This window comes from Elephantulus edwardii, unplaced genomic scaffold (assembly GCF_000299155.1).
Source record: "Elephantulus edwardii isolate Elephantulus edwardi_28Jun2011 unplaced genomic scaffold, EleEdw1.0 scaffold00060, whole genome shotgun sequence".
Taxonomy (NCBI): domain Eukaryota; kingdom Metazoa; phylum Chordata; class Mammalia; order Macroscelidea; family Macroscelididae; genus Elephantulus; species Elephantulus edwardii.
This window is the reverse complement of record NW_006399810.1, coordinates 16,575,345-16,590,613: the sequence shown is the minus strand read 5'-3', so window position 1 is coordinate 16,590,613 and position 15,269 is coordinate 16,575,345. Positions and strand designations below refer to the sequence as shown.

The window sequence follows — 15,269 nt, the reverse complement described above, 5'->3', positions numbered from 1 at the left end:
AAGAAGAGGAGGAGGTGGGTGTGGCTGGAGAGAGAGTATCCTTTTCTCTCTTCTTTTTTAAATTTAAACTTAAATAGCATTCAGTTTATTACAAATATTTAGTATTGGCTTCCCATATTTCCCCCCTTTTTTATCATAATTATGTTATCATCTAGATGAGCATCCTTTATACACAAAAATTAAACATAATAAACTCAAAGAAATACTTTCAAAAATCTCCATATGATCAGAAGGGTTCAGGTTGAATATTCCTTGAAAGTTTGTTTTAATTGTCCCATTGCCACAGTGCTTGTCAAAACCAGTTCTGATTAATCTCCTTTGTCAGTGTCTCCTTTGCCATTCCCTATCACTCCTCCTTGAGAGAGATTTCATCCTGATTCATAAGGAAAAGGGGACAGCGTATTCTTTTAGCTACTTCCTGGTGAAACAGTAGAGGCTCAACTTTGTCATTTATTTTTCTTAAGTCCTGGACCAAATTCCATCTACCACTGGGTTGTTTTACAGCTCAGAAGTCCACATGGAAGGCAGAGGTGAAGAAAGGAACTGCTTATGAGGTTTTCCGTCATTTCCAACAATTAAGAAATAGTGAGAAGAGTTGGGACCTCAGAAGGCTTTTAGGACCAAATAATAGGCTCTTGTGTCCAGGAGAAAATGAATATTCTTACCAGTAATGTTAATGCTCACCCACAGCTCTTCTGGGAGGATCTAAATCATTGAAGCATCCTCCTTTGTTTCCAGCTGGAAGCTAGGGCCTGTCAGTCCTATCTGCCTTGAGGACCTGATGTGGGCCACCCTTGGCCAAGTGTTCTTCAGATCCACACTTAAAGCAAGTGAGTGGGAGCTTCCTCTCTACTCGCTTGCCTATCTGTGACTCTCGTCTGTGACACTGTCTACTGAAGTGGCCCAGCTTTCCACAGTGGAAGCAATTCTCTTTTATTATTACCATTGGGTGGCACTGTTTATGAATAAGATTCCTTTTCCTGACACAGGCCCTAAACTGGCAGCAATAGCTGCCCCAATAATTTTGGCCATTCTCTGATCTTTCCCCTCTAGATCCCAGTTGTTAAAAGAGGGAAAAATTTGAACAAATATATATAACAAATAATTTTGAACATTATAATCTTTTAAGTTTAAGGCTAGAAATATTATCAATATGATCATTTCCAATCCAGAGATACATGTTCCAATGCAGTACCTATTTTCCATAAACGGTTTTGGTAAGAAGAATATTGTAAATGTGAATACAGTCCACTATTCCTCCTCCATGCCATGCTAATAGTGCTATTAGCATGAGCAGTTATAAATCCATTGCCTTCCTTACTCTAACTTAATTTTTTTTAATTTAAATTTATTATTTCAGTAAAAATTTACAGAGGCTTTGGATTTCCATTCATTTGTTGTTGCACATTTCTCCCATGCCAACCTCGCACCCCCCCACCCCCATCCCCACCCAAGAACACTACCCTCTTGGGAAAGTAAAAGACAGATTCTTTCATTGTTTTACAAACCCTCCCCCAGGTCCACTCCACCATGTAGCCTTCACTCTACACTCCTGTCATGACAAAAATACTTAATCACATATCCCTTTTGAATAGTTTTCTCTGTCATCTGTTTCAATGCAGTATACATTATTGAACCCGTCTTTCTCAGTCTCTCCCCAAACCCAAGGTCAATCCGGTTTTACAACAGTGACACCATGCAGTATTTGTCCTTTTGTGACTGATATACTTTACTCAGCATAATGGTCTCCAGAGTCAATCATTTTGAGTAATATTGCATGAGTTCCTTGTTTTTAATGTAGCATATTATTCCATTGTGAATATACCACAGCTTCTCTAGCCATTCGTTTGTTGATAGGCACTTAGGTTGTTTCCAACTCCTTGCTATTGTGAACAAAGCTGCAGTAAACATGCGTGTGCATATATCTGCTTGGATGTCTGTTATGGTCTCTTTGGGGTATATTCCCAGTAGTGGAATTGCTGGGTATCTCTATTTGCTACTTTTTGAGAAAGCGCCATACTGCCTTCCACAGTGGTTGTACCATTTTACACTCCCACCAACAGTGAAAAAGGGTTCCAGTTTCTCCACAACCTCGCCAGCATTTGTTGCTTGCTGTTCTGTTAAATTTTGCTATTCTGACTGGAGTGAGATGATTTCTCATAGTTGTTTTAATTTGCATCTCTCTTAGAGCTAGGGATTTTGAACATTTCTTCAAGTGCTTGTTAGCCATCTGAATGTCATCTTCGGTGAAGTTCCTGTTCATAAATAATGGTAAAGGAGAGAAATGGCCATCTCTACTTGGCCCTTGCTGTTTTAATTTTTTAAAAACTTAGCAAAATTTTTCAGAAATGTCATTTTTCATTCATACATTGCACATTTTCCTCTATTCTCATCCCATCCCTCTCACCCAGTTCACTTAAAAAAAAATGGATTCATTTTTGTACAGTTTCTCCTCTTTTTCTCCCCACTCCCTAAGTGCACTTTGCAGTGCACCTCTTATTCTGATTGTTACACAGGTAATGCCTAATCATATGTCCCGTTTAAACAGTTCTTTCCTTCATTTGTTCCATTGCAATGTTAACTATCTATTTCTTTTCCTAGTTTCTCCCCAATCCCTCATTTCAGTCCTGTTTTATTACAGTAGTATTATGCAGTATTTATCCTTTTGTGACTGAGATATTTCTACTCAGCATAATGTCCTCCAGGATTACCCATGTTATTTAATGCTTTACGAGTTCCTTGTATTTCAGTGCTTCATAGTATTTCATTGTGTGACTATAACATAGTTTTTTGAGGATATATTTCCAGTAGTGGGATTGCTTTGTCAAATGACATTTCTGTTTCCAATTTTTTGATGTAGTAGGTTTTGAGATCAAGAAGTATAATACTTCCTGCTTTACTTTTCTTTTTCAGTAGCGCTTTTCTTGTCCAAGTACTTACTTAGATTATTTGTACCACTGTGTGCAAATGGTTTTCAGTTTCTTGTGTTTCAAAATCCTGACGTTATTTTTAAAAGTAAAGTATTATGTATCTTTCAGAGAACTATAGGCCTTGGACTAAATGAAATGAATATGCTGCTAAAACAGTACATTTTTATTTCTTGAGTTGTATTTATTTCGAGAGTAAATCATACTGTGCATTTGGAATTATTTATTGTCTTTGTCATTTTTTTACAGCATCCTCAAGTTAACAGTAAGCTTCTCCCAGTGGAGCCAAAAAGTAAACAGCTCATGACTTCTGATCAGGACACTAAAGTTGTGGCTGAACCGCAGGTACAGCAAGTACAAGAAGTGAAAGACAGTTCTCATCTGGTCTGTATTTCTTTTTTAAAATTGGAATTGGTTTAATATATTTCTTTCTTTCTCACTAAAGATATACATTGACTTCAGTAACAAAAATAACAACACTAGAATGTCTTATGCATTAAGTAAATTGAGAATAAATTTATGAGTATCTTAGAAGACAGAAAGATGGCAGTGTAATGATTCAGCACCAGCTTCTAACAAAAGTCAGACTTAACAGGCACTCAAGGAAGAGAACGATGAAGTCTCCTTCTTTAAAGATTAATGATAAATAAGGCAAAACAAAAATCCATTGTCATTGAATCAGATCAAGCTCAGGAAACTTTAAGATGAACCAGAACTGTCCTACAGGCTTTCCAAGGCTGTTCATTTGCAGACTGTCAGGTTTTCTATACAGTGGCCAGTGGGTTGGCAACTGGGGTTCTTAATCACTGTATTACTGGGGCTTCTCTATGTAGATTTTTGATTGTTGAGTACTATTGAGACAGAAATGACCTATAGCTTACCTTCTACCAGTTTTCAAGGACAGTAAATCCAATGGAGAAGCTGATGGATTTGAACTGCATGCCTTTGGATTGGCAGCATAGTTTCTTACCACTAAGCCACCAGAGTTCCTTGTGTAAAAATTAACAACTTTGGAAACACTATAAGACCCCTTCTGTTCTGCCCTGTAGGGTCACTGTGAATTGCATTGATTCACAGCAATGGGTGTGGGATTTGTTGGGTTTTTTTGAGGCAAGCGTGAGAGTGGGGTGGTAAGAGATGTTAGTAGAGACAACTACTAGATGATATGGAAAATATTAGATCTCTAGGTATGTGAACTTTTATTTAAAAATCACTCTTAGAAATCAGTGATGTAAATAACTTTATAGTCACCTTAATGAAATACTTGAGATCTTAATATTTATACAGCCTTTATTCACTCTTAAAATTTTACCATGTCAATTAGTATTGTTTAAAGTTTTGGAAAAGATACATTTTACTAATCTTTCACAATACAACTACAAAGATTTGCTTATGATGTTCAGTAAGAATTTAAAACCAAAATTTTTGTTGTATAAAAATATGGAGGTTTTTCCCATAAAATTTAAAATGCTTAATTAATTATATTTTAAGAGATTTTCCATATGTTGTAATGATGGTGGTTTTGATCTTTTCAATTTATAGATGAATGGTCCTATATCTCAAACCACTTCTCAGACAAGTTCCATCCCAGCTTTGAGTCAGGTAATTCAGTTCTGAACTTAATGATAGGTTATTTAATCATATTTAACATACCCACCCTCACACGTATTTCCATACAATGAATTTTTATGGTTAAAAACATTAGAAAATGTAGACTTTTCTCAAAAAGATGAAGGCGATCTATTCATTATCTTACCATTTGAGTATATTTCTGTCACATCATTACAGATGGCTTATTGGTTTTTATATGTCTGTCAGTATTATATTTTTATAGTTCTATTTTATTATGCATTTAAAGCAAATAAAATATTAAGCTTTTGCTAAGAAAATGATTTTCATATCTTAGTTATAATTGAATATAAGAAGATTTGGAGATCCATTTAAGTATTTCGCTTTACTATGTGTTATGTATGTTAATATAAAGCACAATAAGAAGTCCTTAAAATTTAACAGTCTTTGGATGATCTTAATAATCATGAATTTATAGAATATCTATCAAGAAATTATAAGTAGATTAATAAACAATTCATGTAGAAGTTGGAAGATTGGATTGTTAGTCTACTTTAAATGAAGTAAAAAAGCTATTCTATTTCATTATTTTAAATATGTGGGATTTTTTATATCCTATTTATATTGATTTCATAAATTTTTCTGTAATATCTTAAGTCATTTTAAGTTGATCTGTGAGGCTTCTAATAGCCTTAAGAAGGTAAATGCATAAATAGATAAATTAGAAATCTCATAAGTATAGAAATGTTTGTAGTTGTTTTTGTTTTAGAATAATGTTCCCCTCTTCTCTCTTCCTTTCTCAGTGGTTGATTTATCATATGAGATAAAATTGAAATGTCTTTAAAACCTATGGGAGAGTGTAGAACTAGATTTAGGAGCTTTTTAGATTTTTATTTTTAATTGTTTAGGGGATAAGAATTGAAAGTAGACTGTCATTCATGCTCTTTTTAAACTGCAGTTCACGTGATATCTCCCTCCCATTTTTTTGATCCCCTGTCCCCCCAATCCATGTGTCTAAGGTTGAGTGTCCTAAAAGCAGCATGTTGTGACTTATTTTCTTATCTACCCTGCCACTCTTGTTGTCTTATCTAGAGCATTTAAACTATTTACATTTGGTATAATTGTTGATAGATACTAATTTACTGTTTTCACTCTTTGGTATATTTTATTTTGGTGATGTTTTACCGTGCTGAGTTTGTGTTACCAGATTTAGATTTCTTTAATGTTACTACTTTTGTGTTTTTAATCTTTATAGGAATATGCTTTCTCATTTTGGGTAAAAGATGTATTTACTATCTTGTGGCTACCCTGTAGTTTCTTTCTTTTCTGTATTGAATCCAAGCCAAAAACCAGCATAAGGGGCAAGGAAGACATTATGTAATGATTAATGGGTCAGTACACTGAGCATGTGTAACTTTAATAAATATTAAAGAAAGATCCTCAGAATTCTTAAGGCAAATATGGACAGAATTGCAAAATGAAATAAACATCTCCACAAACGTAGTTGGCTATTTTGTCACACGACTTTCAGTGAAGGACAGAACAACTGAAAAGGGATGAAAATAAGGTACAGAAGTGGTCAATTATACAGTCATTCAACTGACTTCAATAAATATACATGGAATACTCTACCCAACATAAGAGCAAACATGCATGTTTGGGTTTTGGGGTGGGATTTTGTGAGGATATTTTCCTGTCACTGCACATGGAACAGTCTCTGGAATTGACCAGTTTAGTAGGTCACAAGACACCTCCTCAGTTTTCAAACTCATTGTCTTCAAATTGGAACCTGCTCACAGTTAATCCTCCAGTGAGTTTGCAGAAGGCTGCAAATCATCTTTATCCTGTGATTTTTGAACCACATTTGCAGTACAAATCCCTAGGGACTGCACCACCAGACCTCACTACAAATCTCAGTAAATTTAAAAACTTCAGAATAATACAAACCATCTTCTTAGATCATAACCTCAGAAAATTAAAACCAATAATGGAATAACCTAGGCCAGAGGTGTGGTTTTGGGAAACTGACACAGTACAAAGTAACTGTGTAGCACCATACTAAAGTACTACTGAGTATTAGAAGAAGTAAAAAGAGAATGAAAAATTTCTTAGCAGTAGAAAGAGTGGAAATACAGTATACAGTTTATCAAAACTTTTGGGACACAGCAAAAGCATTATTCCAAGAACAGTTGTAGCAAGTGATACATTGGTGCGTGCGGGGTGGGGGGGCTGGAATACCTTAGCCAACAGTTAGAACATAATAGAAAAACACACAAAAAATCTACAATTTGTGAAAGAAAGAAAATGATAAATGATCAGTACACAACAGTCAAAAGAATAAAGTTAGAAAGTTAAAATTTGGAAAAATGAACAAAAGCAACAAACCACAAACTAACAACAGAAAAGAGAGACAAGACAGAAGTAACATGAGTAAGAAATGAAACATACAATGTCAAAACAGAATCATCTAAAATAAAAAATAGTAATAGACAATCTGAAGAATCCTCAAAAACACACTCATTTTCTCGTTGAAACTAACTCAGCTGACTGTCCACTGGGTTTTCAGAAGCTATACATAACTCATTAGAATTGCCCATCTTTGTGCTGAGGAGCAGCTGGTCTGTCTGTGGGTTAGCAACTGTCTGCCTCTGGGTTGGTAGCACAATTCCTTACTTACTAGGCCACCAGAGCTCCAGCAAATTTGAAAACGTAGACTAAATGGACACATATTCCTGGAAACATACAGTCTGCCAATTAAACAGGCTAGTAATTTGAACAGACTCATAGCAAGGAAAGAAATTGTCTAAACCATAAAACATCTTCCTGCAAAATATTCAGAGAACTGGCAGCACTCATCCTATTCCATAACATAGAAAAGGTTGAAATACTCCTGAACTTTAAAGCACACATTATTGATACCAAAGCCAAGTAAAGATAGACCTAAGCAAGACAGCTACAGAACAGTATCCCTCAGGAACACAGATGCAAAAATTTTCAACAAAATCTTACATAGTAGAATGCAATGTAATATTTAAAAAACCAAACCAAAAAAAAAAATACTCCAGTACACCACAACCCAAACCACACCATAAAAACAATATGTGCAAGATTTATACCAATTATGCAAAGTTGGTATACTATTAGAAAAACATTCATTGTTGTTGTTGGTTATTACGTGCCATCTAGTCCCCTGAGACGCATAGCAACCCTATGTACAGCAGCCCTCAACCCTGCTCTGTCCTGTGCTAATCTCACTGTCTCTTACACACCTACCCCCATTATCCCAGTCACTGAACCGATCCACCTCATAGATGGTCTTCCTCTCCTGCGCTGTCCCTCCACCCTCCCAAGCATGACATCCTTCTCCAAGGATTGATCCCTCCTTGCAACATGTCCAGAGTATGTCAGACAAAGCTTCAGAATCTTTGCCTCCAAGGAGCAGCCTGGCTTCACCCTCTCTAGGACGAACTTGTTTGTTCTCCTTAGCAATACTCTTCTCCAGCACCACAGCTCAAAGGCATCAATTCTTCTATCCTTCCTAGTTATTGTCCAGCTCTCTGACGCATAGCAAGTGATTGCAAAGCCCGTATCCGGCGCATCTTAGTCTCCATAGTGACACTATTGCTCTTCAGTACTTTGGAGAGGTTCCTAACAGCAGACTTTCCCATTGCAATACATCTTTTAACTTGCTGGCTGCCGGTGCCAAGAGTGTTTACTGTGAAGCCAAGCAAACTAAAGCTGTTAATAATCTCAATCTCTTCACCGTCCATCCTGATGTATAATTTATGTATAATTCATTACATAAACAAAACAAATGACCCGCATAATCAACCATATTAATCAGTGCAGGAAAAATATTTGACAAACTCAACATCATTCCTGATAGAAATTATTAATAAAATGGGAAAATTCACAGCATAAGGCATATACTTGAAAGCGGCAGTGGCATCCACTTCCATAATAGCTTGCCTCTGGAAACTCGATGAACTTTGAGAAAGGACGAAAGTTATACAGGTATCCAGGACTTTAGTTCATAGGGTCGCCTACAACTCAACGGCACTTAACAGCAACAAGGCATATACACAAGATCAATGGAGATCATCATTCTTAAGGGAGACAGACTTTATCCTATAGAAGATTATGTATATTGTGGTCTTTAGCACAGCACCATCCATACTATGCCACCACTACTTGTTTAGCAGGGGTAGTTCTGTAGTCGAAATATGTTTATTTCTAATCCTTTTTTCATAGGAAATTGGGGCTTGTAGTATTTAAGTTGTTGAGAATCCTTACACACTGACAATGAAAATTATAATTATGGCAAGGGGATAATTTCTCTATTTGTCAGGATTTTTTAAAAAAAGAGTTAAAGCAGCAATGAAATTTGAGAAAGAATTTTAAAAAATCACAGCTATAGGTAGTGGATATAGTGTGGTGGAAAAGGAGAGGGGGGAGAATTGGGAAAACATGGATATTTGAAGAAATAATTTGTAATTAATTTAGCCTGTGCCTGCTTTCTTTAAAGAATTACTGTTTTAATAGAATACAAGGCCTTCCCTCCAGATGTAACTTTCTAATAAATCTATCATCACTATTTTACCCTCAAAAAAATTAACAACAGCAAAGAAACAAAACAAAAAAAACCTCCACCAAGAAAAAAATACAAATAAGTCAAATCATTACGTCTCCATTCTGATGCCAGTGTACCTATTCTGTTGCCTAGATAATAGCCAAATTTTATTTCTGTTACTGAGTTTTTAGAAATATGGATAGAATATTTACCAACTTTATGAGTTATTGTAAAGTTTAGATATTTATGTTCTTTAAATATTAGCATAGAAGATATCTTCACATTTGTCTGGGCTCACAGTAAAGGTGTCTTTTAGTTCTTAATTTATAATAATCTTAAGTGTTGTTGTAGAAAACCTTAAAATAATCATCCCTTGATATCCTTGGTAGGTTGACTGTAGGATACCACTCTCCCTCAGATACCAAAATCCAAGGATGCCCATGAGTTCAAATCATTCCTAGATTATTTATACCTAATTCAATGTAAATACTTTGTAAATAGCCATTTTATGCTCCTGTTAGTCTTTGACCATTTGTTATTGTTAGATGCAGTCCAGTGTGTACCAACTCATACCAACCTTATGTGCAGCAAGGGAGCAGAACACTTCTGGTCCTTTGCCATCCTGATCATTGTTGCTAAGTTGGAGCTCATTGTTGGAACCACTGTATAAATCCTTTCTATAGAGAATATTCTTTATTTTTGCTGACATTCTACCAAATATGATGTCTTTCTCCAGGGTTTTCACTTGACAGAATACTCCAAAGTACATGAGAGAAAAATCTCGCCATGTTTTTAAGGGGTATTCTGGCTGTTCTTAGGCAGGTTTCTTAATTTTCTAGCAGTATGTGGTAAATTGTCTCATCTTCACCATCAAAAATATCTAAGAAAATCACCTCTTTGGTCTTATACATTATCCAACTTTGATTTTTATATGTAACAGTTGAAAATATGGCTTGAGTCAGATGTTTTGCTTTTCAGTACTTTAAAGAGGTCTTTTGTGGCAGATTTTCCCAATGCAGTACATGGTTTGCTGCTCCCCCCCCCTTTCTGTGAGCATTGACTGAACCAAGTAAATGGAAATCTTTGTCAGTGTGAATAATTTCTATATTTATTATAAAATTGCTTATTAGTCCAGTTTTGTAAGGATTTGTTTTCTTTCTGTTGAGTTTAGTACACAGTGAAATTCCTTTCATTTCCCCTGCTCCACACCAAATACTTGCAGTGCAAGTTGGGTTGATAGAGAGAGACAACTGTATACACATTTTTGTGTAGTTGTAATCAACACGTAGGTCTTTGCTTTTATTTACACAAGCCAATGTAGAGATTGTTGGCTTGAATCTTCTCAAAACTAGTGATACAGCAGTGTTGTCTACTTCAATTAAAAAAGAAAAATTATACAGAGCACTAGCCTATGCCGAAAAGTTCAGAGACAGCTACCTAACCCATATTTGTGTATCTTCCCCCCCCCCCAAAAAAAATCCAACAGGATGCAGATACAACAGCAGTACAACCAGAAAGTCAAGGTGGATTCAGAAGACAACATAGAATAAGATTCGTAATGTCAAATGGATTTTGACTAAAAATAGGAAGTAAAAATGATATATATATACCAAATTTATTTACCACTGTTTTCTTGACCAGGAAAGGTATTCATTTGTGTGACCAATAACAAATCATTTATAACATTGTGAAGAATTTAACTGTGCTGTTGTAGGAATAGTGTATAGACTAAGAGGCATTATTGGACCAGGAAAAGGTTTTATTGTGTAGCTTAAAACAAGGGAAAATTTGCATCAGGGTTGTATCTTTTCACCATGCTTTCTTACTCTCTGTGCTACACAAATAATTGAAGAATCTCTGATTGGACTTATGAGAGCATCAAGGTTAAAATTTTTTTTTTTCCCCAGTTTTGTATTTTACAGTTCCTTTCTATTGTTGTTATGTGCTGTCGAGTTGCAAGTTGTGACTCACAAGAACCCTGTATACAAGAACCCTAAACCCTCCTCTATCCTGTGCCAACCTCACTTTCTTCAACACACCTACTCCCATTTCCCCAGTCCATCTCATTGAAGGTCTTCCTCTTTTTCCCTGTCCCTCCACCCTCCCAAACATGATGTCCCCTCTTCAAGGACTGGTCCCTCCTTGCAACATGCCCAAAATATGTCAGAGGAAGCTTCAGAATCTTTGCCTCCAAGGAGCAGCCCAGTTTCACCCTCTCCTGGATGAAACTCTTTATTCTTCAAGAAGTCCATAGTATATTCAACACTCTTCTCCAGCACCACAGCTCAAAGGCATCAGTTCTGTTTCCATCATCCCTAGTCACTGTCCAGTTCTCTATCAGTTGTCCTTTAGTCTCTAGCCTGATGTCGTTGCTCTTTAGTACTATGGAGAGGTCCCTGACAGCTCACTTTCCCAATGTTGCTTTCCCAAATCTCTTGATTTCCTGGCTGCTGGTACCAAGAGTGTTGATTGTGGCACCAAGCAAACGAAAACTATTAGCAATCTTAATCTGTTCACCATTCATAACAATGCTGCCAGTCGGCCCAGTGGTGATAATTTTTTGTTTCTCTTAATGTTGAGCTTCAGTCCATATTGAAGGCTGCAGTCCTTGACCTTCTACAGCAAGTGCTTCAGGTCCTATTTAGTTTCAGTTAGCAGGGTTATGTCATCTGCATAACCCAAGTTTTGCATGAATCTTCCTCCAGTGCTGATGCCACATTCCTCTTTGTACAGCCCAGCATCCAGATGATCTGTTCTGCATACAGATTGAAAAGGTATGGACACAGAATACATCCCTAGTGGACACCCTTCCCGATTTTGAACCATGCACTGTCTCTGCTCTTGTCTGATGGCTGCCTCTTGGTTCAAGTATAGGTTTTGCATAAGCACAGTCAAATGTTCTGGGATTCCCATTCTTAGAGTCAGCCATAGTTCGTTATGATCTACACAGTCAAAAACCTTTGCATAGTCAATGAAACATAGACATTCCTCTGGTACTCTGCTTTCTGCCAAGATCAATCCAACATTAGCTATAATATCCCTAGTACCATAGCCTCTTCTAAACTCAGCCTGCATATCTGACAGTTCTCTGTTGATGTGCTGCTTCAGTCGTTTTTGGATAGTTTTCAGCAGAAAATTTCTTTGGAAAGTCAGTTGACCACATGGTTGTCCTCCAGATTTCTTGACACAACTTGGTGAGTACATCCAGGGCAGCATCTCTTTGTTGAAATATGTCAGTAGGTATGCTGTCAACTCCTGGAGCTCTTGCTCATAAGTTGTTTAATGAAATTTTTCTGTCATCCAATTCCTTCTGGTATAGTGACTCTATACTCCTTCCATCTTTTAATGCTTCTTGGATCATTTAACATTCTGCTCAAAGCATCCTTAAGTATTGCTACTTGTGGCTTGAATTTGTTTTTCAATTCCTTCAACCTAAGATATACTGATCAAGGTCAGCCCTTTTAATTTTCTCACTCTATCTCTTTGCACATTTCATTATAATACCTTGCTTTGTCATCCCAAGCTGCCCTTTAAAATTTTCTGTAATCTTAAGTAACTTTTTTCTACATATACTTCAAAAAACCAACCTTGTGTGGCAGTTGTTGTGTACCATCAAATTGGAACCAACCCATAGCTAATTCTCCAGCAGATTTTCTGAAGCAGTTAGTTGCACGGAAGGATATTGTCCATCTTTCTCCTGTGGAGCAGCTTTTGGATTTGAACTGTGTACCTTGGGGATTTCAGTGCAGCTTATTGCCACTAGCCCACCACACAACTGGTACATGCGTGGCAGTACCATAATAATTGTACTGAGGGAATCATCAGAATGTATAAGAAATTTCAAATTTCCCTAATCGTCTGCCAACTGGTTTACAGCCTACTTTAGACACCTACATTTTCATGTGAAGTTACTAAAAAAAAAACAACAAAAAGCAACAACTTTCAAAACCAAAAGCCATATCTGTAAAATAATGACATGTACATTTTCTGAGTATTCAACTGAATGAGTTACAACTAAGTAAACATTTGTGGAAAATCAAAACTTAGATCCTGAAACCATTTTCTACCAGTTGGAAGCTCTTTCATGGTTGTAGATATTATAAGAGCTTGCTAGAGTAGAACAGCCTTATATGGTTTCTAATACTGTAAATCATTACAGAGTAGGCAGACTGCCTCATCTTTCTCTAGCATGGATGGTGGGTTAAGCTGCCAACAATTTTTTGTTTCAGCCAGGTGCTTTCACCACTGGGCCACCATGTCATAAATCAACACAAGGAATGGCTGGACAGTAACTACGGATGACAGAAGAAGAATGTATGCCTTTGAGTTTTTGTGTTCAAAACACCTTTGAGAAGGGTATTGAATATCCCATGCCCTGCCAAGAGAACAAATTGATCTGTCCTGGACAAAATGAAACCTGGGAGCTTTTTTAGAGGCAAGGAGGGTGAAACTCCTCACATGCTTCGGGCATCTTGTAAGAAGTGGCCAGTCCTTGGAGAAGGGATATCATATTTGGAAAGGTGGTGGGTCAACATAAGAGAAAAAGAATTTCAGTGAGATGGATTAACACATTGACTGTTATCTGTTGGAGATGGTGAAGATGGCATAAGATAGCACAGATTTCAGCATTGTTGTCACAGTGAGTCATGCTAGCCAGTTCTTTTTGGTACAACGACTCTGTATATTCCTTCCACCTTCTTTTAATGCTTCCTGGATCACTCAGTATTCTACCCATAGCATCATTAAGTATTGCAGTCACAGCTTGAATTTGTTCTTTAGTTTCTTTAGCTTAAGAAATGCTAAGCAAATTTGGCCCTTTTGATTTTCCAACTCTAGCTCCTTGTACATTTCATTATAATACTTTGCTTTATCCTCCCAAGCTGCCATTTGAAATCTGCTATTCCGTTTCTTAACTTGATTTCTTCACTTTGCTTTGCTTTTTGGCACTGTATGTAGTATTCAGTTTCTGCTGACATCCATTTTGTTCTTCACTTCTTCCTTCTTTGTGAGGCCCTTTTGTGTTCTTCAGGGATGATATTCTTAATATCCTCCCACAGTGTGTCTTTCCTTCATTTAGTTGTGTTCAGGACCTCAAACCTCTTCTTGAGTTGTTTTTTTAAATTCTGGTGGAATAGACTCAAGATGAAATTTTGGTTCCTTTGGATTTTATTTGACCCTCTTTAGCTTTACTTTGAATGTACATGTGAATAGTTGATATTCTATTCCACAATGAGCACCTGGCTTTCCTTTTACTGCTGATAATGAATTTCTCCAAATATTCCTTCTACAGATGTAATAGATCTCCTTCCTGTACATCTCATCAGGTAGAATCTGTGTGTATAGCCTTATACAAGGTATTTGCTGTGAACACAGAATTTTATCATTCTATCCCCAGCTTCAGTATCACCAAGTCCATGTTTTCTGACTACTGATGCTTCTTCCTTCCTGATTCCCAACTTTTGCATTCCATTCACCCATTATTATTAATGCATCTTGGTTGCATGTTTGATCAAATTCTGACTAAAAAAAGTTGGCAGAAATCATCTATTTCCTTCTCTTCAGCTCTGGTTGTTGGTACATAAATTTGAATTATAGTGATGTTAACAGGTCTTCCTTGTATCCATATGAATATTATCCTGTCACTCACAACAATGTGTTTCAAGACCTAGAAACAGCCTTTTTAACTATGAAAGCTACCCGTTTTTTCCCTCACTTTATCATCTCCAGTGTAGTAAATCATATCATATGATCATCTGATTCAAAATGTTTCATACCAGTTCATCTTCTTTCACCAGTACCTAATATGTCTTTTTATTTGCTCCATTTCTTTAACAATGTCCAGTTTTTCTACATTCATGCTTCTCACAATTCACGTTCCAGTCATTAGTTTATACTTACTATACTTAAAATGATTAGTTCCTCCTCCTTTGTTTTTCCAAATTTGAGGGCTTAGCCTCAGTTGCCATTATCTGTTAGTCTACTCTAAGTGTGCTCTATTGAAGTGGATGACAAATCTTGCTTCCTAGTCTGTCTTAATTTGGATATTTAGCTTTAGAAAAATATTTGCCAGGTATTTTACTGAAAAGAGCAAATGAAAGACTCGTCCTCTTAAAGAAATAACCAATGCATTCATTGTTCCCTCACCCCAGCTTGTGTATCTTGTCCCTTCCTTTTCTCTGCTACATCAGCATCCCTTGTACCCC

At 36.6% G+C, this 15,269-nt stretch overlaps 1 protein-coding gene across 1 annotated transcript in view; it reads left to right on the top strand.

Annotated features, from left to right (window-relative positions):
* Positions 1-3,182: 3,182 nt before the first annotated feature.
* The window catches only part of LOC102861862 (la-related protein 4B-like), a gene marked incomplete at its 3' end in the record, with an annotated part of 98,118 nt that continues 86,031 nt past the window's right edge, over positions 3,183-15,269 (top strand). The window contains exons 1-2 of the mRNA XM_006887692.1: positions 3,183-3,311; positions 4,470-4,529. Of these exons, the coding sequence (XP_006887754.1) occupies positions 3,231-3,311; positions 4,470-4,529 (141 nt within the window). The remainder of the gene's footprint in view (positions 3,312-4,469; positions 4,530-15,269) is intronic.